Source organism: Protopterus annectens, chromosome 9.part0, assembly GCF_019279795.1.
Source record: "Protopterus annectens isolate FY-2018-M chromosome 9.part0, PAN1.0, whole genome shotgun sequence".
Taxonomy (NCBI): Eukaryota; Metazoa; Chordata; order Ceratodontiformes; family Protopteridae; genus Protopterus; species Protopterus annectens.
This window is the reverse complement of record NC_056743.1, coordinates 1154928285-1154951682: the sequence shown is the minus strand read 5'-3', so window position 1 is coordinate 1154951682 and position 23398 is coordinate 1154928285. Positions and strand designations below refer to the sequence as shown.

At 41.9% G+C, this 23398-nt stretch overlaps 1 protein-coding gene across 1 annotated transcript in view; it reads right to left on the bottom strand.

Annotated features, from left to right (window-relative positions):
- The window catches only part of RNF20 (ring finger protein 20), a 1863764-nt gene that overhangs the window by 58106 nt on the left and 1782260 nt on the right, over positions 1-23398 (bottom strand). Inside the window, exon 18 of the mRNA XM_044084026.1 lies at positions 17579-17719. Within this exon, the coding sequence (XP_043939961.1) occupies positions 17579-17719 (141 nt within the window). The remainder of the gene's footprint in view (positions 1-17578; positions 17720-23398) is intronic.

Below are 23398 nucleotides of genomic sequence, written 5' to 3'. Positions count from 1 at the left end.
AAGCATTCAAGTGTTTTCTCAACTGGGAGACCTATAAAGACAGACACAGTCAAGTAGTACTTACAAATAGCACAGGCTGTACCATGCATCTCAACATGACTAACCTTTCTTTTTGATCAACTCTAACCTGTCTGTGGGGCTATCAACGTAGAACTTTTGTTCTTAAGAAGCAAAAACTTAATATCTGAAGATGTACATAGTTTTGTGTATTATTATTAAGTTAATAGTTTTTTTGGGGGGGTTAGGTTTGGTTGTTCTGTTTGAGGGCTTTCAAAAAAACAAAACGTTAAGTAAGAAGTGGCATAGGCTCAAATGGATATGACAAGAAACAACTGTATTTAAAAAAAAAAAAAAAAAAAAAAACCTGCCGAGCAGTATATGCATGTAACATAAAAGTTGGAATTGGAAATTTAACAAAAAAGCAGTTATACATAAAAGGTGGTAACAATAACAATATAAGAAAATGATGCTTTCTGTAATGTCTTTCAATCTGAATGGCCTTACAGATAAATATAAAAAAAAAGTAGTTAACTATATAAAAACAGAGTGCAAACAGCTATGCTACAGCAGACACGCCTGGAAAGAACTAAACATATGAATTTGATAAATAAAAGTTTTCAGGATGGTTATTCAGAGGAATATCTGGGGCAAATGAAAAGTGCAGCTCCAACAGTGATAAAAGAGGAGAAAAAAAGATAATAATGGAAGATATACAGTGCTAATGGGCTACTGGCAAAGGAGGATTACAGTGGCATGCATTTACATTCCACCTAAAACTGCTATAATGGAGCTTAAGAAAATTCTCTGAGAAATAATCCACTTTCAGCAAGGAATATTACTTATACATGGATACTGGAATTTGGTTTGCAACACTGAAGATGTGTCTGGGGGGGGGGGGGGGCTAGAACAGAAAATATAACAAAGGAGGGTAGATTTTTGAAGAATTTTATGAAAATGTTTGGCATGGATGATGTGAATTCAGTACTTGGAGTTTAGAGTAAATTTACATATTATTCTCCAAAATACAAAAACTGGGCTAGGCTAGACAGAATTTATATCTTACAGGCACATGTGCATTTAATTGAATGTCTTGAAACGCACCCAATAACTATTTTAGATCATGCACAAGTAATAACTAAAATAAAAATGCAAGGTAATGAAATAAAAATGAGATACTGGCACTTTCCCACCTATCTGCTGAAGAGAGAGGAATTTAAAGAATGGGTTTTGGAATTAATTCAGGAGCGGATAGAGAAGACAGAAATTTCTTCTGAAAATACGGCCAGGGAGTGGGATAAAATTAAAGTGGAATTTAAAACTAGGGAAGAAATAAAGGAAAGGGAGATATGGCTAAGTAACAAGAATTATTTAGAAGGACTGACAAATGTCAAATGGGGGGAATGTCTCAGAAGCAAATGAAGAATGCTAAACAGAAAATAAGGGATTACCTCAATAATATGCATGAGTTTAGAAAGATTGCTGTTAAGCAACTGATTTTTGATACTAATTCTAGAGCACAAAAACTTTTAGCACAATGACTCAGGCAACAGAAAGTGGAAAGGTCTGTCACCAAGCATAGGGAGCCTATAACAAGGAAGACAAGAAATCCTGTAGAAGTATTAGAAATATTTCAAACATTTTATGAAAGTTTGTATAAAGTACAGAAATATGGAAATGAAGATAAGGTACACATGGAAATGTTTAGAGAAGAATTAAAAATGCCAAGGTTAGAGGTAGATGAGGCTCAATTACTAACAGTTAGAATAGGAAGAGATGGGATAGAAGTGGCTATGTATAACCAATCTACAGGAAAGTCCTCAGGAATAAATGGTATTCCTGTGGAAGTTTGGAAGCTAGGAGGGAAAAGCTGATAGAGATCTGGAAGGTTCTGTTTAACAGAATTTTAATAGCTGGAGAAGTACCAGCATCTTGGAAGAAGACAGTGGCAATGGTGATACTTAGAGGGTAAAGATCCATCGGACCCAGCTTCATAAAGGACCATTTCAATACTAAACCATGACTACAAAGTGCTTATGTCTATAATGGCTAAAAGAATGGGAAAACCGATACCAAAATTGATAGATATGGATTAGTGTGGCTTTGTGGAGGGAAGGCAAACATTTGACAATATTAAAGGAACACTGATGATCCACAGGGAAGCGGAATGCAAGAAATAACACTGTTATTGGTGGGTCTTGATGCAGAGAAAGCATTTGACAGAGTAGACTGGGACTTCATCAGCAGGGCATTGGAAGCATTTGCATTCCTTGATACAAATATAAGACCGATTAGGAGTATATATGAAGGATTGCGCTGAAAATTAAAGGGGGTGTGGTCCTCTCTGATAACTTCTGCTCGAGTAAAGGAACCAAGCAGGGTTGTCTGCTTTCGCCTTTGTTGTTTAGATTACATTTAGAAACACTGGAAAAGAAAATAAGGGATTCAAGGATACAATTGGTATGGTAGTCAGGAAAAGCTGTATCTACTTGTAGATAATATTTTATACATGACAAAACCAGAAAGGGGCATTACAGCGTTGTGGAACATTTTAAGACAATTTTAAATCTTCTCGGAATACAAAATTAATGAAGCTAAAACAAAGGCAATAGCGGTAAATTATGTACCCACACACAAATTGGTCCAACATCGATATTTATGGGGACATGATATAAAGAAAATAAGGGATTCAAGGATACAATTGGTATAGTAGTCAGGAAAAGCTGGATCTACTTGCAGATGATATTTTATACATGACAAAACCAGAAAGGGACATTACAGCATTGTGGAACATTTTAAGACAATTTTAAATCTTCTCGGGATACAAAATTAATGAAGCTAAAACAAAGGCAATAGTGGTAAATTATGTACCCACACACGAATTGGTCCAACATCGATATTTATGGGGACATGATATAAAAAGTTATGTACTCACCATAATGTTCCATGTTGGCAGTCCATCTCACCCTTCATTTTTCCATATGGTTCGGAGCCAATCCTCTGCTCCGACTCGGCCAAATTACAAGCTAGAAGACTTCTGGTTGGCTCGTGGCTAAGTATCCCATGGTGCACCAGTGCAATCCCCAGATCGTGTTTGCTGCTCACTAGAAACAGGAAAACCCCTAACCAACAAACCAATACTAACGGGTCACCAACCAAGAGAATCAAAATATTACCTCCAGATCTTCCAGGATGGGGGCAGGAGGGCAGGTTGGTAAAAATGACGGGTGATATGGACTACCAACATGGAACATTACGGCGAGTACATAACTTCTTTATGTTAGGTAGTCCAATCTCACCTTCATTTTTACATATGGGACAGCGTCCCTTACGCCTTATTCTTGGGTGGCTCATTGGAAAATACTCCTGAGCACCGTGGAGCTAAAGGATGCTCTACTCCTGGATGCCAAATCCAACTTATGTGTAATAAAGGTGTGAGGGGTAGCTCACGTAGCTGCTGCACAAATATGATCAAGTGGTACCCTGGCTTGAAAGGCTGCAGAGGTAGAGACCTGGTACAGTGAGCGTTGATCCTGTGGGGTAAAGGTCTGCCCTCCGAATTGTAAATGAAGGCTATGTAACTAGAAATCCAATTAGACAATGTCACCTTAGAAACTGGCAAGCCCAATCTGGAGTCAGAAAAATAAATTAATAACTGATCTGACTTCTGAAATTCTTTGGTCCGTTGCAAATAAAAACGTAGCTGTCTATGAACGTTCAGCTGGTGGAAACGATATTCAGCTACATTACAGTGACTGGGAAAAAAACTGGAAGCTCAATGGACTGATTTAAGGTGGCAGTAGAACAATCTTTGGGAACAAATGAAGGACTGGAATGTAAAGATAACCTGTCTTTATGAAAGATTAAATAAGGTGGCTTAATAGACAGGGCTTGTAGCTCAGATGCACGTCTGGCTGACGTAATAGCTACTAAAACCACAGTCTTCCAAGACAAATATTTTAAAGAAAATGAGTGAGAAGGTTCAAAGGGAGGGGATGTCAATTTGGACAACACAAAATTTAAGTTCCAGGAATCCACAGGTTCTTGTGATGGTGGTCTCAGTAAAGTGGCTCCTCTCAAGAAAGTTTTGCATAGCTTATGAGACATAAGGTTGGCATTTGGGGACCCTAAATAAAAATGAGAGATTGCCGCTAACTGTACTTTGATGGTGGCCGCGGCAGATCCCTGCTGAAAAAGCTCCGAAAGGAATTCCAGAATCACGGGAATGGGAGCGGTGTTAAGGATCCACGTTCATTTTCTGAGCCCAAATAGAAAACCTTTTCCATTTACTGTCATACAGCCTTCTGGTTGAGGGTTTATGAGAGGATAAGAGAATATGTGACATTGAGGAAAAAACATCATGAAGCCTGGCTAGACATGGAACTGGAGCAGCCATGCTGTCAATCTGAGGGTGTGGAGAGCGGGATGTAGTGAACCCGACATGTGGGTCAATAGATCTGGAACTGGGTCCAGAATCCAAGGATTGCCCAGGAGAAGAGGCTCAAGGAAGGAGAACAGGCCAGTAAGGAGCAATGAGGATCAACTTGCTTCCCAGCCGATTGGCTTTCTGAATCACTTTGGAGATAAGAGGGAATGGAGGAAAGGCATATAGAAGTCCTGTGGGCCAATCGTGGACCAGAGCGCGTCTCGGGGTGTTTCCCCCGGAGGAGGAATCAGGGAAAAATAGCTACTGCACTTGGCATTGACTGGGCTGGCAAAAAGGTCGCAGCAAGGCTGCCCCCATCTCTGGAAAATCTGTTCCACTATTTCCCATTTCAGAGACCACTCATGAGCCAGTAAGACTGCCCGGCTTAACTTGTCGGCTATCACGTTGGTTGTCCCCGGAATGTGCTTTGCCACCAGAAAGCGCTGGGAAGAAATTGCCCATTCCCAAACTCGCATGGCCTCTCGACAGAGTGGGTAAGATCTGGTACTGCCCTGTTTGTTGATATACCACACGACCGACATGTTGTCCGATTGTATCTCAATCGTCCCTGGAGGAAGATGATCCTGGAGTGCTTGCAATGCCAGAAGCACCGCCCTCATGTTCAGAACACCGACATGCAGATGAGCCTCGTGTTCTTGCCATGTGCCGTGGACAGTCCTGCCAAGATAATGCCCCCCCCCCCCCCACCCAACCTGGGAGGCATCCGTGGTCATAGTGGCAATGAGTTGGGCAGGAACAAAGGGAGCTCCCGTGAATAAGTGGTTGGGGGCTATCCACCAATGAAGGTCCTTTTTGCATGATTCCGTCAGAAGGAAAGGGTGACTCAGCGGTAGATATTGGAATGACCGCTGCAAGACAGGAGCTATTGGAGGATTCTCAAGTGCAACCTGGCTAACGGTATTAACAGAATGGTTGAGGCCATCGTACAGAAAAGATGAAGAACCCATTTTGCTTTGACTTTCCGAAGCGGAAGATGACGCTGAACTTGTGAGATGAGGTTTTGTGCTCTTTCGGCGGGGAGACGAACTGTCATATCCACTGTGTCTACCTCTGTGCCTATAAAAATCACAGATAGCGAGAAAAGTAATGCAGATTTCTCCCAGTTTATGGAGATCCCCAGTTGAGCACAAAGTTGAATGGTGGCGTCCCTGTTTTGGATGAGTAGATGCCTGGTGGGGGCGGTCAGGAGCCAGTCGTCCAAATACGGAAACACCTGGAATCCCCGACGTCTCAAGTGAGCTGTCACTACTGCCATGCATTTGGTGAACACCCTGGGGTCTGCGGTGAGACCAAAGGGCAGAGCACGAAACTGACAACTGGCTCCCAGCCGGAAGCACAGATATCTCCTTGACACCTATGGTAGCAGGCATCTTAGAAATCCAGAGAGCACATCCAATAATCTCTCTCTAACAACTGGAGTATCGACTGCAGTGTGACCATCCGAAACTTGTCATCCTTCACGGATTTGTTTAATCTGCTGAGGTCCAAAATTGGCCTCCAGTCTGTTTTGGGACTAAAAAGAACCAGGAGTAAGTTCCGCATCCTGTCTGGTCTGATGCAATGGGCTGGATGACTCTTTTTAAAAGCAACTTGCTGATCTCCACAGTTGCCTGATCCCTGTGATTGGGTGGAACATCTGGGATGGGAACAAACGGTAGAAGGGAAAAAGGTATGATATAGCCTCTGGTAATAACTCTTTGTACCCACTTGTCTTAGGTGATATTTAGCCAGGCTTCTGAATACAAAGAAATGCGACCCCCGACTGGCCCCAGAGAAACACAGTCGGGCCCCATATCAGGAGCGCTGATAAGGCCGCCCTCGAAAGGAATCACGGCATTGCTGGTACTGCAGACCGCCCCTGCCTCTAGGGCGACGTCTACCATTTCCTCCTCCTCTGCCTCTGAAGGAGGATTCACTCTTTGTCCGGAAAGACCCTCTGGGACTTTCTGAACCACATTTTACCTCCTTTGACCTTTGGGTTATGGTAGAGATGGAACAGTAAAATGGACTCCAACGGCAGAGAGTCTTTCCTTCCTGCTCACATCGAGTGAGTGTTTCTTTCACCTTGGGACCAAACACAGAGGAACCATCAAACGGGGGGCGTTGGTGAAGGTGGACTTGAACGGCTCCGCAAAATTACACAGGCGCATCCAGAAGTGGCTCCTAAGGGCAATTCCTGAACCCGCTGCTCTGTTCGCTCCATCAGACGCATGGGAGATAAGCCACATGGAGGAGTTAACTACAGAATTTAAGGTGGACAACTGAGCAGAGATCCTATCAGGGACTCCCTCAGGACAAGCACCCTGTATGGAATCTCCTAACTCCTTGAGGAGATCCCTCTGCAACCTCGTGAAGTAAGATAGTTCAGAGATCGAAGTGTAAATGCCGCTGAACTAAATACACACTTCCCAAATCTGTCCATCTGTCGAGACTCCTTGTTTGGCGGATGAACAGAGGAAGAAGTCACCGCCAACTCCGTCTTCGTGGCCGCCGCCACCATGGCATCTATGGGAATGCCCTTAGACAAGAACTCTTTTCCAGGAGGGGCAGACAGAAACTTATTTGGTCTCATGGGGACTGGCTCCACGGCATCGGGAGTATCTCACACCTTCCAGAACAAGCATGATTCCTGCAAATGGATGGCTCCCTAGCAGTAGACACAGCTACTGTGGCCACCCATTAATGACATTTTCTGGGAGCATTTCATGCATTTTTTGAACCCAGAGGGTTTATGTTCTTTGCTATCCTTAGACATTGCAGGCACACACACACACGCAAAACCAGAGGAGAGATAGGAAGAGATAGAATAAATGAGGACTAGGTCCTCCAAGTTAAACAGGCCTAGCCTGGTGTAAGAAAAACTCAGGCTTCTAACTTAAACAGATCAAGTATTTAACACAGACATGCACAGAGATTCAGTCACACAGGAAAAAAATTTAGATGTCCAAAAATACAAGAGTTACACGAGGACTAGGTCCTCTAAGTTAAATGGGCCTAGCCCTGTGAAACAGAAAACTAGGTCTTGTAACCTAAACAGATCAAGTATTTAACACAGACACACACAGGTGTAATCACACGGGAAAAAATTTTGTAACCACAATCCTATAAATATCACCTTAGCTGATCCCCGCCAAAGACAACAAGTTAACAGTCAACAGCGACCAACAAAGGTCCTAGCAGCACAAATAAATCAACAGGAGCCCCTGTTGATTAAGAGCGGAAAAAAATGCCAAAACAAACACTCTACCTAGGCAAAAAAGTACAACGGCGCCTAAATGGCACACAGGATACTAAAACTACTACAGTGAAAAAAAGTCCACATGGACAACTTAGGCAAAGGCCTATAAGATAGCAACACTAATATAACACTAAATATGCAATATCCACTAAGAATGTAAAGAACTGAAAAGGACTTAGCCAGAGCCAAGAGAAGCACATCCGAACTCGATGTGGCAAACAAGAAAGTACAGTTGTGTACCTACCATAAATGTAGATGTTCGAGTGTATTCACTGTTGCAGTTATTACACTTGGGTTATCCTGCTGGCAGGCTACCCGCAGTCGGCCTGAATTCCAAAGTCTTGGTCCGGCGTCGATTGCTGTCGCCTCTTCCCTGACGTCAGTGCGACGGGTATAAAAGATGCAGCCGACGCCATTTTCTTCAGTTTTTCTTGCCCCAGATGTCAGGTGCCCCCAAAAGGGTAGGCTAAAAATTATGCCAATAAAAAAGCATGCACTAAAAAAATAAGTTATGTACCTACCATAACATTCCATGTTAGTTGTCTTCTTCTCGCCTTCTTTCTTGCTGGTTGGGTTCGGAGCCGATCCTCGGCTCTGACTTGGCCATCTTCAAAAGCTCGAGAGCTGCATACTGGCTCGAGGCCACCCCATATCCCATGATGCCTGGCGCTAGATACCCAGATCTCGTTTGGTAAGTCTAACTGCAGACATAATAAGGAAAGGATCCTTCCTATCCTGGAATATATAAAACCTCCAGAGAGGCTACTAGACAGAAAGGAATAGCCAGAGAACTCAGCCAGTGAAAAAAAACATAAGGAACTCTTCTCGGTCTACAAGGATAGGGGGATGCTAATAAGACCTGTACATGTTGACGAATCACTAATACCCTTGTCTGGTGGAAGGCTTGCTGACATGTCTTTTGTATTTAAATTTGCGCTTATAAAGGTGATAGACTGACAGAGCGACGATGCAGACTTTTTGAAATTTATGAGATACCTAGTCTGGAGCAAGTCTCGATAGTGTAGTCTCTGGCTCGCAGAAGGTGATGCCTGGTGGTAGCAGTAAGGAGCCAGTCATCTAGATATGGAAACACCTGGAATCCTTGCCGTCTCAAGTGAGCTGTAACTACTGCCATACATTTGGTGAACACCCTGGGGGCTGTGGTGAGACCAAAGGGCAGAGCTCCGAACTGGTAATGGCTGGCTCCCAGCCGGAAGCGAAGGAATCTTCTGGAGCGTCTGTCCATTTTGACATGGTAGTACGGATCCTGAAGATCTATAGAGCACATCCAATTGTCCTGACCCAGAAAGGGCATAATGGACTGTAGAGTGACCATCCGAAACTTAGTTCTTTGTACAGACCTGTTCAGTCTGCTGAGATCCAGAATGGGTCTCCAGTCCCCTGTCTTTTTTGGTACCAAAAAGAACCTTGAGTAAATTCCGGATCCTTGCTGGTCTGCTGGGACTTGCTGGATGGCCCTTTTTCTTAGCAGTTCTGAAATTTCTTGTACTGCTTGATCCCTTATTTTGAGTGGAACATCTGGAAGAGACTTGTTTAACACTACGGGGGAGTGCGAACAAAGGGAATTCTGTAGCCTCCAGATATAACTGACTGTACTCATTTGTCTTGTGTTATGTCTTGCCAGGCTCTTGGGTACAGTGATAATCTTCCCCCAACTGCCTCCGGAGGTGGGCAGTCGGGCAACCCTTCAGGGATGGTGGGAGGGCTTCTCAGAGGAGGATTCGCTGCTGCTCTGGTTTTGTGGACCCCCTCTGCCATGACGGCGACGTCCATTATTGTTCCCTCCTCTGCCCCTGGATGGGAACTCACCACACGTGTCCGGCAAGGCTCCCTGCAATTTCCGGAACCACATCTTTCCACTCTTCTGACCATTGGGATATGGTCTGGAAGGAGTGGAAAAACAGACCCCCACGGCAGAGAGTCTTGCCTTCCTGTTCAAACCTGGTAAGGGTGTCCTTCACCTGTGATCCAAAAAGAGAGGAATCATCAAAGGGGGTGTTGGTGAAAAAAGCTCTGATAGGTTCCACAAAGTTACATAGCCGCATCCAAGTGTGTCTCCTTAGAGCAACAGCTGTGCCTGCAGCTCTACTCGCACCATCGGCTGCATAAGAAATGAGCCTCATGGAGGAGTTCATCACTGAATTAAGAGTCACCAGCTAGGAGGCTGCCTTAGCCTGGGCCCCCTCAGCTGATGGATCTTGGAGGGCATCTCCAAGCTCTTTAAGGAGATCCCTTTGAAGGTGGGTAAAGTGGCACAAAAAATTCAGATACCTCATAGAAAAAGTCGCTGAAGAGAATATCCGCTTCCCATATCTGTCCATTGCCCTGGACTCCTTGTTAGGGGGATGGACAGATTAAGTTTCAGCCAACTCCTTCTTTGTGGCCACCGCTACCACCATGGCATCAACAGGGACACCTTTGGTCAAAAGCGGTTTATCCTGTGGTGCCGTTATGAATTTAGCGTGTCTTCTGGGGGTCGGTTCCACTGTGCCTGGAGCTGACCACGCCTTCCGAGCCACCACGGACATCAGTGGGTCGAAAGGCGGAGACACCCAGGAGGTGGAAGGTCGGGATCCAAACGCATCCAGGAATACAGACTCATCCTCGGAGGGGCTTAGGGTAGTCCAGTTCCCCCTCTGCCTAAGCATCTCAAGGATGTCTGAGAAGGAGACATCTTCAGAGGGGGATCTCAGGGACCCTTCTGAATCCTCCAAGTCGGTATCTGATGTGACAGACTCAGGAGAGTCAACATGCTTCCTCTTGCATTTCCTCTTATGAGGTGGCTCCTCTGAATGATCAGGGGAGGCCTCTGAAGAGGAAGATACAAGGGGGTGCCTTGGAGCGTTGGTTCCCCACGCTTGGGGTTTGGATGAGGGGCAGCGGCAGACGCAGGCACCACAGTGGGAGGAGCCGGTGGGGATGATCGTGGGGCTGACTTAAGGGCCAGCACACTCCTCATGACCTCATAGGCGTCCCTGCTCGGATGCCGAGAAGGCTCCAGTTCCGAAGAGACCGGAATCCCTCTCCGCACCGAGGGGGACAGCTCCGAAGCCAATGTAGGAGCCGAGCTCACCTGCGCCGAAGCTCCGAGAGGGAGAACGGGGTTGGACAAGGGTCCAATGCCACTCGCCCCCTCTGAGCTGATGAGGGAGTCTCGGCGCCCAGACCCTTCCAAGGATGGTACCAAAGAAGTGATCGGAGCAGACGACGGAACCAAAGCAGAAGTTATCGGTGCCGACGGTTCCACGACTCTAACCCCAACGAACTCCAGCTCCGAACTCAAGGAAGGAGTCGGAGGAGGAATAACTGCAGATATGGACGGAGCTGACACCTGATGAGGGGGGCTGGACAACATTTTTACTAGGGCTTTTGATTTTAACAGCCTACTGACCACTCTCTCCACGTCATGATCGGATAGTCTTGAGGACCGAGAAGAGTGGGACCGATGACTGTGCTCCGATCGGAGCAGAGGAGACCTCAGAGCCGAGAGTATCGACTCCCGGGAGGGAGACCTAGATCTTTTTCGACTCCCCATCGGCTCTGAAGGGAGAGTCGGAACCGACTGGGAGACAGGTAAATCGGTTCCGGCTGGAACCGAAGCTGAAGGAACAGCTTCACCCATCGACAGCTCCAAACTGGGAGCTGAAGATTTAGGTGGCTTAGAGGCCTTCACGGGCAGAGTCTTAGCCGGTGAATCCTGCTTAAGTAATCCCCGTAGGATTAATTTATTTTTACGCATCTGCAGGACTCTTGGGCTGAAGGCATGGCAAACCGAACAAGAGTCCCTGCAGGTGCACGGCGCCCAGACAATAGACACAAGAAGTGTGACCATCTGTCAGAGACATCTTCTGACAGCATGAGTCACACTTCTTGAATCCGGACATCTTGGTATCCTTGGACATCCCTGAAAAAGAATTACAATACCCAGGGCAACACACAAAAAACTAGGATGTAACTACTACCACACACACTAAGTTAAGACACCCAAAACACAGCCAAGAAAAACTGACAATATTCTATTTATAAGCTAAATAAAACTAACTAGGTAAAAGCTAAAAGTTTTTTTTTTTAAATAGAGAAAGGGAAAAAAAGGTTAGCCTCTAATTTAAACGGCTACCTAAGAAAGTGAAGGGGGAGGGGAAAACTCTAACTAAAACGAGTTTTCTGAAGGGATAGGGGAAGGATCAAGAAATAATTATAGATACAAGTATATATATATATATATATATATATATATATATATATATATATATATATGTATATTACATATATAGAAAGGTTAACGACTATAAACAATCTACACTAACAAGCCTAATAATTTTTATCAAAAACGAGTAAAATGAAAATATACGACCTGAGCCAGTAAGACAACCTCGCAGCAGAAGCGGCAAACGAGATCTGGGTATCTAGCGCCAGGCATCATGGGATATGGGGTGGCCTCGAGCCAGTATGCAGCTCTCGAGCTTTTGAAGATGGCCGAGTCGGAGCCGAGGATCGGCTCCGAATCCTACCAGCAAGAATGAAGGCGAGACAGACAACTTAAAATTAAAACATTACCGTCTACAAGCAAATACACCACATAGGTTGTATAGAATAGAGAAGTACAGATAAGTCCCAGCAAAGAAAGGGGGATGGTGGGTGGGTAACCTGGACTGCAACAGTGAATACACTCGAACATCTACATTTATGGTAGGTACACAACTGTACTATGTCCATCGTGTTTCACTGTTGCAGTCATTACACTTGGGTTGAATCCCAAAGCTGAGGTTGGGCGGCTGGGCCTAAATTGGATTAGGAGTGGCTATGAGGCCCTGCAGAACCGCAGTGGCAAAGCCAGCTCTGGATTGAGTAAAGAGGTAAGTGATAGTGCTTGGTAAAAGTGTGCACTGAACTCAAGTTGCAGCCTCCAAAATTTCCTTGGTTGGTACTCCTCTGAGAAAGGCTGCTGATGTGGCTGCTGCCCTGGTAGAATGTGGCCTAATATTCTTAGGCACTGATTTGCCATGCTGTGCATAGCAGAAACGAATGCAGTGTCCTATCCATTTTGAAATAGTCTGCTTAGAGATAGCCTTTCCTTGTGATCCTGCTGCGTATGCAACAAAAAGTTGCTCAGTTTTTCTGAAAGCCTTTGTTTTGTCCAAGTAGAAGCGTAGCTGCCTGTGTATGCCCAAAGAGTGCAGAAGTCTTTCCCCTTTATTCTGGGGATTGGGATTAAAGGTTGGTAAATGAATGGTTTGGTTAAGAGCCACACTAGATATTACCTTTGGCATAAATGTCGGGTTTGTCCTTAGAGAAACCCTGTCCGGATGAAAAATGATAAAAGGTTCCACTGCCATTAATGCCTGCAACTCTGAGACTCTTCTTGCTGAAGTTACTGCTAGGAGCAGAGCAGTTTTCCATGATAAGAATTTTATCTCAGCTGTATTGGCTGGCTCAAAAGGAGGCAGTGTGAGGTTTTCCAATACAAAGCTGAGGTCCCGTGTTGGTATTGGTGCTCTCCTTGTGGGTCTTATGTTTATTGCTCCTCTGAGGTACTGTCTTAGTAGTGGACGAGAGAAAATAGGAGGTTCCGTATTGTAATGAGCTGAAATGGCAAAGGCATGGATCTTAATTGATGAGAAGGATAGGCCTTTGTCCAGCATCTCAGTTAGGTATTGTAAAATCTGAGGAATATTAGGAACAAGCGGTTCAAGTCCTCGTGCCTGGATCCAAGCACAGAATCTCTTCCATTTTTCTGCACAAGATTTTCTGGTGCTGGGCCTCCTGGCTTCCAAAATGACATCCATAGCTGCTTTAGAGTGAGGTGTGCTCTGAGTGGCTATATTATACGCCATGCAGCCAGATTTAAGGTTCTGAGTTGGCTGTGCAGGATCTGATTGTTTTGTTGGGTCAGCAGATGAGGAATTTGAGGTAAAGTCCAGGCTGGTCCTTGAGACAAGTTCTTTAGGATTGGATACCAGTGCTGGCGTGGCCAGTCTGGGGCAATCAGAATCATTTTTGGTTTCTCTTGTCTGACTTTTAGGAGTACCTTGGGTAGTAGAGGTAGTGGTGGATAGGCATAAACTGTTAGGCTTTTCCAGCTGAATGATAGTGCGTCCACCTTCCATGCTTGTGAGTGATAAGTCCTTGTGCAGAATCTCTGCAGTTGGCAGTTGTGAGGGGAGGCAAACAGATCTATGTCTGGGCATCCCCATTTCTTTGTTATCATGCTGAAGACTTGTGGATCTAGTTTCCACTCGTGAGGGTCCATGAGCTTTCTGCTTAGTTCGTCTGCCAGAGTATTTTTCTTTCCTGGCAGGAATTGTGCCTGCAGATGTACTTGATAGGCCAATGCTGTGTTCCACAAAGTTATGGCTTGTCTGCAGAGGGGGTAGGAATGTGTGCCCCCTTGCTTGTTTATGTACTACATGACTGTAGTATTGTCTGTCTTTAGTAATAGTTGTCCTGGATGTAGTAAATCCTTGAAGGCTGTCAGGGCATTCTGGACTGCTAGCATCTCTTTTTGATTGATATGAAGATGCATTTGGTCTGTGGGCCACTTGCCCTGTATACATATTCTTGCCATGTGTGCTCCCCAGGCATAATCCGATGCATCTGTTAGTGTCTGCCTGGCTGTGGAGAAAGTGAAAGGCTGTCCCTTGTTGTGGTGACAGGCCAGTGCCCACCATCGAAACTCTTGTTGCAGGCAGGGAATGAGAGTAATTACTGCTTCCAGGCTGTGGCAATGTTGAGTCCAAACACTTTTTAGATACCACTGTAGCTTCCTCATATGCAGTCTTGCATATGGAATTAGCAGGATGCCATGAAGCCCAAAACCTGCAGAATTTTTCTTGCAGTTAGCTGGGTCTTTGTTGCCATAATTTGAAAGTAATGAGTCAGTTGCCTTTGTCTGGCGTGAGATAAGCCATCTGGGCAGTTGTATTTAAGCTTGCACCCAGGAATATTATCTCTTGAGAGGGCACTACTTTTGATTTCTTTTCGTTTACTGTGTACCCTAGGCAAATTAGTAATCTTTTTACAAACACCAGATGCTTTAGTAGAATGTCCTTGCTGTCCACTTGAATAAGGCAGTTGTCCAAGTAGGGATATATTTGAATTCCTTTTTGTCTGCAAAATGCAATTACTGGTGCCAGGCATTTTGTGAAGACCCTGGGTGCAGTAGATAAGCCAAATGGCAGTGCAGAGAATTGGTAATGCATTGAGCCAACTATAAATCTGAGGTATCTTCTGCAAGATTGTCTGATTGGGACATGCAGGTATGCCTCTTTGAGGTCCAAGGTAACTAGCCAAGCCCTCTTGCCCAGCATGGGTAGAAGTTGATGCAGTGTAAACATTTTGAATTTTGGAACTTCCAGGAAAGTATTTAGAGTAGACAGGTCCAGTATTGGTCTCCAAGCTCTGTCCTTTCTGGGTACCAAGAAAAGTCTCGAGTAAAATCCTTGTTCCTGCTCTTGCTGTGGTACTTTTTGGATAGCCCTCATGTCCATGAGAGCAGAAATTTGTTTTTGCGCCTCTGCCGATTGATTGTGTGGCAAGGTCTGGCATACCTTTTGACCTTGGTAGGTTGTGAAAGTGGAACCTGTAACCCTGGGAAACAATATTCAGTACCCATTTGTCCTGGGTGATCATGTGCCAATTTTGTGAGAAAAGTGCTAGTTTTCCCCCCTAAGGAATCTGCCAAAATGTAAGAGCTTGGCATTGGTAGAGGAAAGTCACTGGGACGGTTTCCTATAAGGTTGTGATTTGTCTTCTCCGCCTTTGGGGGCTGAAGCACCCCATTGCTTAGGTCTGTATGAGCCTTGGGGCTGAGATCTGCCTCTTGGGCATCTGTATCTGCCTCTTTGTGGCCTGTCTGACACTGGAAAGGACCAATTTTTAGTAGGCCAGTTCCTGCTAAATCTGGGTGGCTAAATCTGTAAGAAATACTATACTGTCTGCATTGAATTTGCTTTATCCTCCATTTTCTTTAACACCTCTTCTGCCTTAACACCAAACAAAGTATCATGTTGTAATGGAGCATCCAACAATCTTGCTTTAACATGATCAGGTAAACTTTGTTCTTTTAACCAAGCATGCCTTCAAATGACAGAACCTGTAACTGCGGCTCTGCAAGAAGCCTCTAATGAATCAAAACCACATTGCAAAGTATGCTTTCCCACTTGTTCAGCTGCATGCAATAAATCCTGCATTTCCTTATTTTCAGAACATTCTGAGCTTGTAAGCATTTTCTGTTTTAGCAAAGACATTAGGTATTGCTGATATTTAAGCATGTGAAACTGGCAGTTTAAAGCCCTTACAGCTAAAGTAGCAGAGGTGTAGACTTTTATCCCCCCATCTGTCCAGTGCTCAGAGGGAACAGGGTTTTTTGCAGTGGAAGCCTTAACCCCTTTGGGACCCTGAGAGATTGTTTCTGGGTCAGCAGCAGGGTATTTATAAATAAATTTATGAGAATCTGGATTCAGAAAAATCATCAACAATATCTAGTACAGGGGGAATAGCAAGGGGCCTGTGCTAAGGCAGTAAAATAAAGTTTCTGAGCCTTTTCTTGGATTCTAAATAATCCTGTCTCTCCCAATGGAAATGTTCCCTCATGGTGTGCAGGGTTTCCCCAAAAGAGTAATCCTCAGGAGGAGAGGCTGAAGGGATAGATTCTTCAGCGTCAGAGTCCTCATAAGGAGGAAGAGAATATCCCTGTTCTGAAGAGGAATCAGAGGAAATAGAAACCTGGTCAGAGGAATCATAGTCAGTATCTTGCCTAGGCCTTTTATCAGGAGGGGGATGGGAACCCCTGATCAGAATAAAGTCCTTGGCCATTTTAAGCATCTGTTTCTTTGGCATGGATGACGGTCCAGGTGAATGCTGTACTTGTTTCTTGTCTTTATAGGTGTTTTAGACTTTGTCTTGGCTGCTGAAGTAGTCCTGATAGTAAGCTGTGTAGGTCTGAAAACACCCTCAGAAGCTGATGCCTGCTCAGCGGCTCCGGACCCATCTGAGGGAATAGTCTCCCATAGGGCCAGTACCTTGAGTTTCCAGAGGCCTAGTTGTCTCCATGTGTGAGTCGGAGGCGGCCTGTGGCTTTGAGGTAGCGGGTGTCAGTGGCTGCGAAAGTGCCTCACTGAGAACTGGCGACTGGCCTAGAAGAGGCTTAGTTGTCGGTTTTGGACCTCAGATGCATGTCCTTTTTGTCCTTGCGCTTTTTATGAATTCCGGTCGTCGGTTGTTCCGACAGCATTATATAATTAAACCTTCGGCCAAAGTAATGTAAAGCTAAATCGAACCGATGCTTAATAGTGCGTTGGTTGAATCTAACACAAAACCGACAACTAGCAACGTCGTGGTCGGGGCCTAGGCAAGGAATACAGTAAGAGTGAAAATCCTTACGAGGCATTTGCTTCCCACAAGAAATACAATTGTTAACTTTTACTGACATCGGTCTGGAGCAAGAAAAAGTTTCCCCAACGGGGTTCTTAGCTTTATTGAAGACTTTGGTTCTGAAATTCAATTTCGAAAATCTCAGGAGTCGGCCAACCGGCACTTGCACCGTGCGGCAAGAAAGACTGAAGAAAATGTCATCAGCTGCATCTTTTATACCCCTAGCGCACTGATGTCAAGGAAGAGGTGAGAGCAACCGATGCCGGACCAGGACTTTGGAATTCAGGCCGACCGCGGGTAGCCTGCCAGCAGGATAACCCAAGTGTAATGACTGCAACAGTGAAACACAATGAACATCTTGTCAGAGATTAGGGATGCAAGGCTATGCTTAAAAAAGCCTTTGTGGTTGTTAGCCTCAAACACCTATGAGCCTAAGAAGGCATGATTACTGGCAATGTCAGGAAAACTTGATCTATTTTATAAAAAAGGAGACAAAAGCATACCTGGGCCCGTTTGTAGTTGAAGGTCTCCTTCTCTCTAGCAACACTATTCTCCACTATTTCTTCTTGAACCTCCTTCAGTTTCCTTAGAGAAGTATCATACTGCACCTTAAGGTCCTCTGCCAGCTGGGTAGCCTCCAATGCCTGTAAGATAAACATTTAAAGTTACCAATAGCCTCACATAAAACAGTGGCAGAGAAGCCTCCATTAACTCTGTCACTAGACAACACCAGCTTTCCATTTAATTACAACTATCTACATAGACGGGACTCAAGTAATGCTTTCAATTCCACATTCCACCATACAGCTCAACCTCTAAGTCCAAGAGTACTGGACAAAGTCAAAAATAATGGAGAGAACTAAGGTTTAAAATCAGGGACAGATCTTAAATAAATACTGCTCTTATATACTTAGAAAGTTGCTAGAAAAACAAGTTTTGCATTAGCATGCATTTTCTGAAAGATATGCATTCTGAAACTACGTTTGCCATTATTCTGAGAGTTCAATAGTCAAATGATTTGCTAGAAAGTCACATTTTATTAGAAACAGAGCATAAATATGAAGGGAAAACCTGGACTACTTGCAAAATTCTGGGAAGCTGAAAGGCATGTATCCGTCATGCAAAATGTCTGCAATAAAAATTGAAAACATGGCATCTTAAATGGCTGCAGAAACCACAAAACTGTATGTTAACTCTGTCTTCACATTCAACAAAATAAATAAAAAACAGAATTTCCTCTAAGAACAAGACTACCAAGGAGAAAGTTTATAGACAAAATTGTTATGTAAATGCTGAAGTGCAGGCACCACACACTTTGGATATCCACTGCTTACACTCCCTTGTGTTTTTCTTTCTATACAATTTTCTTTATAGCCTGTGTTTCTTAGTATCTGCAACTTTCATTTTTCAAACACTTCTCCCAATAGTACCACCACACTTGTTACCCCTCCCAAGTCAAGTATGACCACTTCTCTGAGATCTTCTATATGAAAACTTGCTTTATAGCATTCAACTCCTCTAAATTCAGGAATCACTACCAACTCAATTATTTGCTACTTAATGATTTTACTGACAATCACAAATGGTACAATTCCTCAGCAAATTGCAACAGAGTATGTTGCCTACTTTGAATTTTACCCTGCTGGGCACATGCATTAAGTCATAGATACTAACCTGGCCAAAGTATAATGACAAATTTAAAACTAAACTCATACAGTAGAATCTCACAGGACTCTGCCCTGGGCCCCACCCTCTTTGGTACATACGTCTCTGACTTAGAAGCAGACATCAAGGGACTATGGCTAACCAAGTTTGCTGATTTAAGTTCATAGGTGATTACTAGGTCTCCAGGGTACCTTTTTAAGCCTAGCCATGTCTCCCAAAAGTATCCAATGATTTTTTTTTTTTTTTCCATAATAAATTTTTATTGAAATATATTTTCCAAAAACATTACAAAAATACAATAAACATCACACACATAACACACTATAACTACTACAAACCATTTATACAATATCTACATGAAATGCTTCCTATATTTAATATATTCCTAAAATCAGTATCATGCTAATATAATATTGAAGACCTTTTCCCATATTTTCGGGTTATTAATATTTTTGTTAGTTTGTTTCAGAAGTAATTTATGTGCTAGTATATGCTTTATAGCCACAAGCTTAAAATTATTCCATGATGTCTTATGTGGTTCTAGCCAATTTGTGGCTATATAGAGTTTCATCAGCAAAAATATTCATACAAACAATAGTTTGCGATCTGGAAAGCTCTCTTGGAGGAATGTGTAGAATCATAAATTCCCATGACAGTGTAGAACTTTGATAACCCATCTTTTGCAGTTGTACTTTAAGAGAGTTCCAAAGTTTATATACGCATTTACAACTCCAGAACATATGAAGAAGATCCGCTGTTTGATCTGCACAGTATGGACAAATTGGAGAATTTCTAGGGTTAAATTTATGTAATCTAAGATGTGTGTAATATGCATTGTTCCAAATCATCAATTGCGTGTACATCAGTTTTTGAAAAGAAACTGATTTCCTAGTTATATCAATTGCTTTTAATATCTGATTGTCTGTTACTGTTACTTTTTACCCAATACTCTGAAAGCAAAATTTTGTCCTGAAATTTCAAATCCTTAATTAATTTATATGCAGTTGCTATAAATTTAGTGTCTTGTTGGATAGCTTGCCACAATTCAGAGCACTTATCCACAAATCCGGCTGCAGGTTTAAAGTTCCTAAAGTAGCTCAAGGCAAGTTCTTTAACTTGTCTCATTATAACAATGTAACTTCTAGGTAGATTCATTTCCTGTCTAATTTGTAAAGCCGATAAGTCAAGTTTATTAAAAACATCAAATAGAGTCAGATTAAGTATTAATGGAAATTTGCTGAGATCGATCAGCTGATTATTTAGTTTAAAATTAGGATTCCTGTGGAAAGGTTGAAGAACCATCATATATTGCAATAAATCTATGGACTGAAATAAAGTTTGCAAAGATGAGACACAGGTTATTATGTGGTCCATGACCCCATATTTTATCAGACTAATTTTGTCCATAAAGGGCAATGCTTTAGGATTTATTTTCCTATCCAAAATATGCTTATGATTCAAGACCACCCAAGTTGGTATCCATTTTGTATTAGTTACATCATAATTAGCAATTCTTAAAATTTTATTAGCGTTTACAATCAAATAATATGCTTCAAAGTTTGGTAGCTCAAGTCCCCTCTTGTTTTAGGGGTCATTAATTTCTCATAAGATATTCTAGTTCTTTTTGGGTTCCAGATAAATTTAGCTAGATCTTTATGCATTTGTTTAAAAACTGTTTTTGAAATTGATAATTGGGCAGACCTAAATATGTATAACATTCGTGGTAGTATATTCATTTTCACTATTGATACTTTTGCTAATACCGGTAGTTTTAAATTCTTCCATCTGTCACAATCAGCTATTATGTGTTCCCATACTCGTTTAACATTATTGTTATAAAAGTCCTTATTATCCGTAGAGAAGTTGATACCCAAATATTTAATATTTTCTTTACATGTTAACTTCCCCATCAGGGCCATTAGTGAAAAAGGTTTTGGGGTTCTTAATGGGAAGATATTTGTTTTCTGTAAGTTAATTTTATAATTGGAAACTACTGAAAATTAGTTTATGAGCTTTAATATCTTTTCACTGTCTGAAATTGCGGTTGTACAATAAATAATAAGATCATCGTGAATGCTGACATTAATATTTTATTCCTATAAATTATTGGTGCATTATGATACAAATTTTGCTTGATATATAAAAATAGGGGTTCTAGATATAGGTTAAACAATAAGGGGGACATGGGACAACCCTGACGAGTACCATTTTTAATCTGCATTCTGTTAGAATAAGTCCTATTGATGTATAGCGTAGTGTATGGATTACTATATAATATTTGTAGTATCTGAATGAATTCTTGGGGCAAGTTAAAATAGGGTAACACATCAAACAAAAAATGTATGTCTACTCTATCAAATGCTTTCTGGGCATCTATTATAAGAGCATAGATATTAAAGTTGTTTTTTTTAGCATACATCATCATATTATGCAGTGTAAGTGTGTTATCGCTGGTTTGTCTAGTTGCCATAAATCCAGCTTGTTCCTTAGAAATTAAATATATCAAAACCTTCTTTAGTCTCGATGCTATAATTGATGTTAAAATTTTCATATCCACATTCATTAGTGCTATTGGTCTGTAATTATCTGGGTTAAGGGGATCCGAATTGGTTTTATGTATGAAAATTGTTTTTGATGCATTGAGGTGGGGGTCACTAATTTTATTTTTAGTTATATAATTAAATACATGAGACAATTCTTTTCCCAAACTATCAGCAAACTCTTTGTAAAATTCAGCTGTAATACCATCAGGCCCTGGCGACTTATGTACTTTCATATGTTGAATTGTATATACTATTTCTTCTTTAGAAATAGGTTTAATCAGGTCACTTTGCAGGCTCTCTTCTAATTCTGGAAAGTTAATTTTTTGCAGAAAACTTTTATTCTGGTTATGTAGAGACCTATCAGTTTGCCCCTCATACACCTTAGTATAGATTTTCCCAAAAACATCAACAATATCCTCAGTTTTAGAATATATTGTGTCGTTATACTGAATTTCGAAATATATCCAGTTGTTTTTGATTGATTTATAATCCTTGCCAGTGCTTTTGATGGTATTTGAACATTATTAGCATATTTCACTAAACACCTATGTTCTTGAAGTGTTAATTTATTATTATGAAGCAAAAGAGATCCCTTTGAAGCTTCAACATTTCCTCCTCAGTTTGAGCATTAAAATTCTGAATCAGCTCATTATCAAGTTGTTTTATTCTTATTTCTAGTTTTTGAATATCACTATTATGAATTTTCTTATAATATGAGGCTTTTGTATAAGAAATCCTCTAATTTGAGCTTTAGCTGTCGCCCATTCAATGTCAGGGGTATGTTTTTGGAGCTTCAAGCTATCTGTAAATTCTTTCAAATATTTTATAATTCCATCTGCTATCTCTTTTTACTTAAAAGATTTGGGTTGAGTGACCAATTATAACCCCTATGCCTTCTTGTGTCTTTTAAATCTTTAGAAAATTTTAACGAAATTTTTGAGTGATCTGATAGATGGCAGTATGTATAACCACCACTGGTTCTAAATTCGTTAGTGCTTTAGATATCAAAAGTAATCTATTCTAGCCCACATTTTGTGGCATGGTGAATAGAAGGTATATTTATTTGCATTATTAATATCTTGTGAATAAGAAAAGGGGTCATATAATTGAAAATCTTCCTTAAAATCATTTAATGCTATCCCGGCCTGCTTATTAAATGCTCTCTGTGGACAAGACCTATCCAACTTTGGATTTTGATAGGTATTCCAGTCCCCACCCACAACAAAATAATAACCATCATATTGTGTTAATATTGGATATAATGATGCTATGAAACTTTGTTGATCATTGCATGGGGCATATATATTCAAAAGTAGGATAGGTTTATCAAATGCATTATCCGATAAAATCACATAACACCATCGCCCATTTGGATCCACTTTGGAGTCTAAAATCCTATCTTTGTATTGGGTTTTGATAATTATAGCCACTCCGCACTGTTTGTCTTACCTTCTGATGTCACTAGCTCTCTAATCCAGTTCTTTTTCTAATATCATTCCATTGTTCATTCATCAAATGTGTTTCCTGTAGAAATACAAACAGTGCTTTGTCCTGTAATAATATGTGTAGCAACAGCTTTCTCTTCTTCAAGTTCTGGAGCCCTTTAACATTCCATGAGTTCAACTCCCACATTCACAGGTCTTGGTATCAAATAACAATATAAGAGGGAATTATGAAATTGACATGTATTGACTGTACACTATATCTAATCTGGAAGCATTTCCTACATCCCGTCCCTAACCAGTGCTTACCCACTTTACCCTGGACCAGGATTTATATAGGTCTTGTATAAGAGAAAATATAAACAAGGTTAAACACACCAACACATTGAAAACGTCAGGTAATAACATTTAAAACATTTCCTAAACATACAACCTATATATTCTAGCATATCTACATCAAAGTCTAAACTACACATTCCCTACCAAACACAGCTACTTAACTACAGCTTTGGTTTAACTATTAGTTAAACAAATCTCATTTCTAAGATTATTACTGTGTAAAGGAAAGTTTTAGTAGATTGGGTACTTATTTTATCCTACCTTAAGTATCTGTTTTGTTGCAATCATTATGTACATAAACTTTTTACAGAAGAGAGGAGAGAGAAAAGAAAAA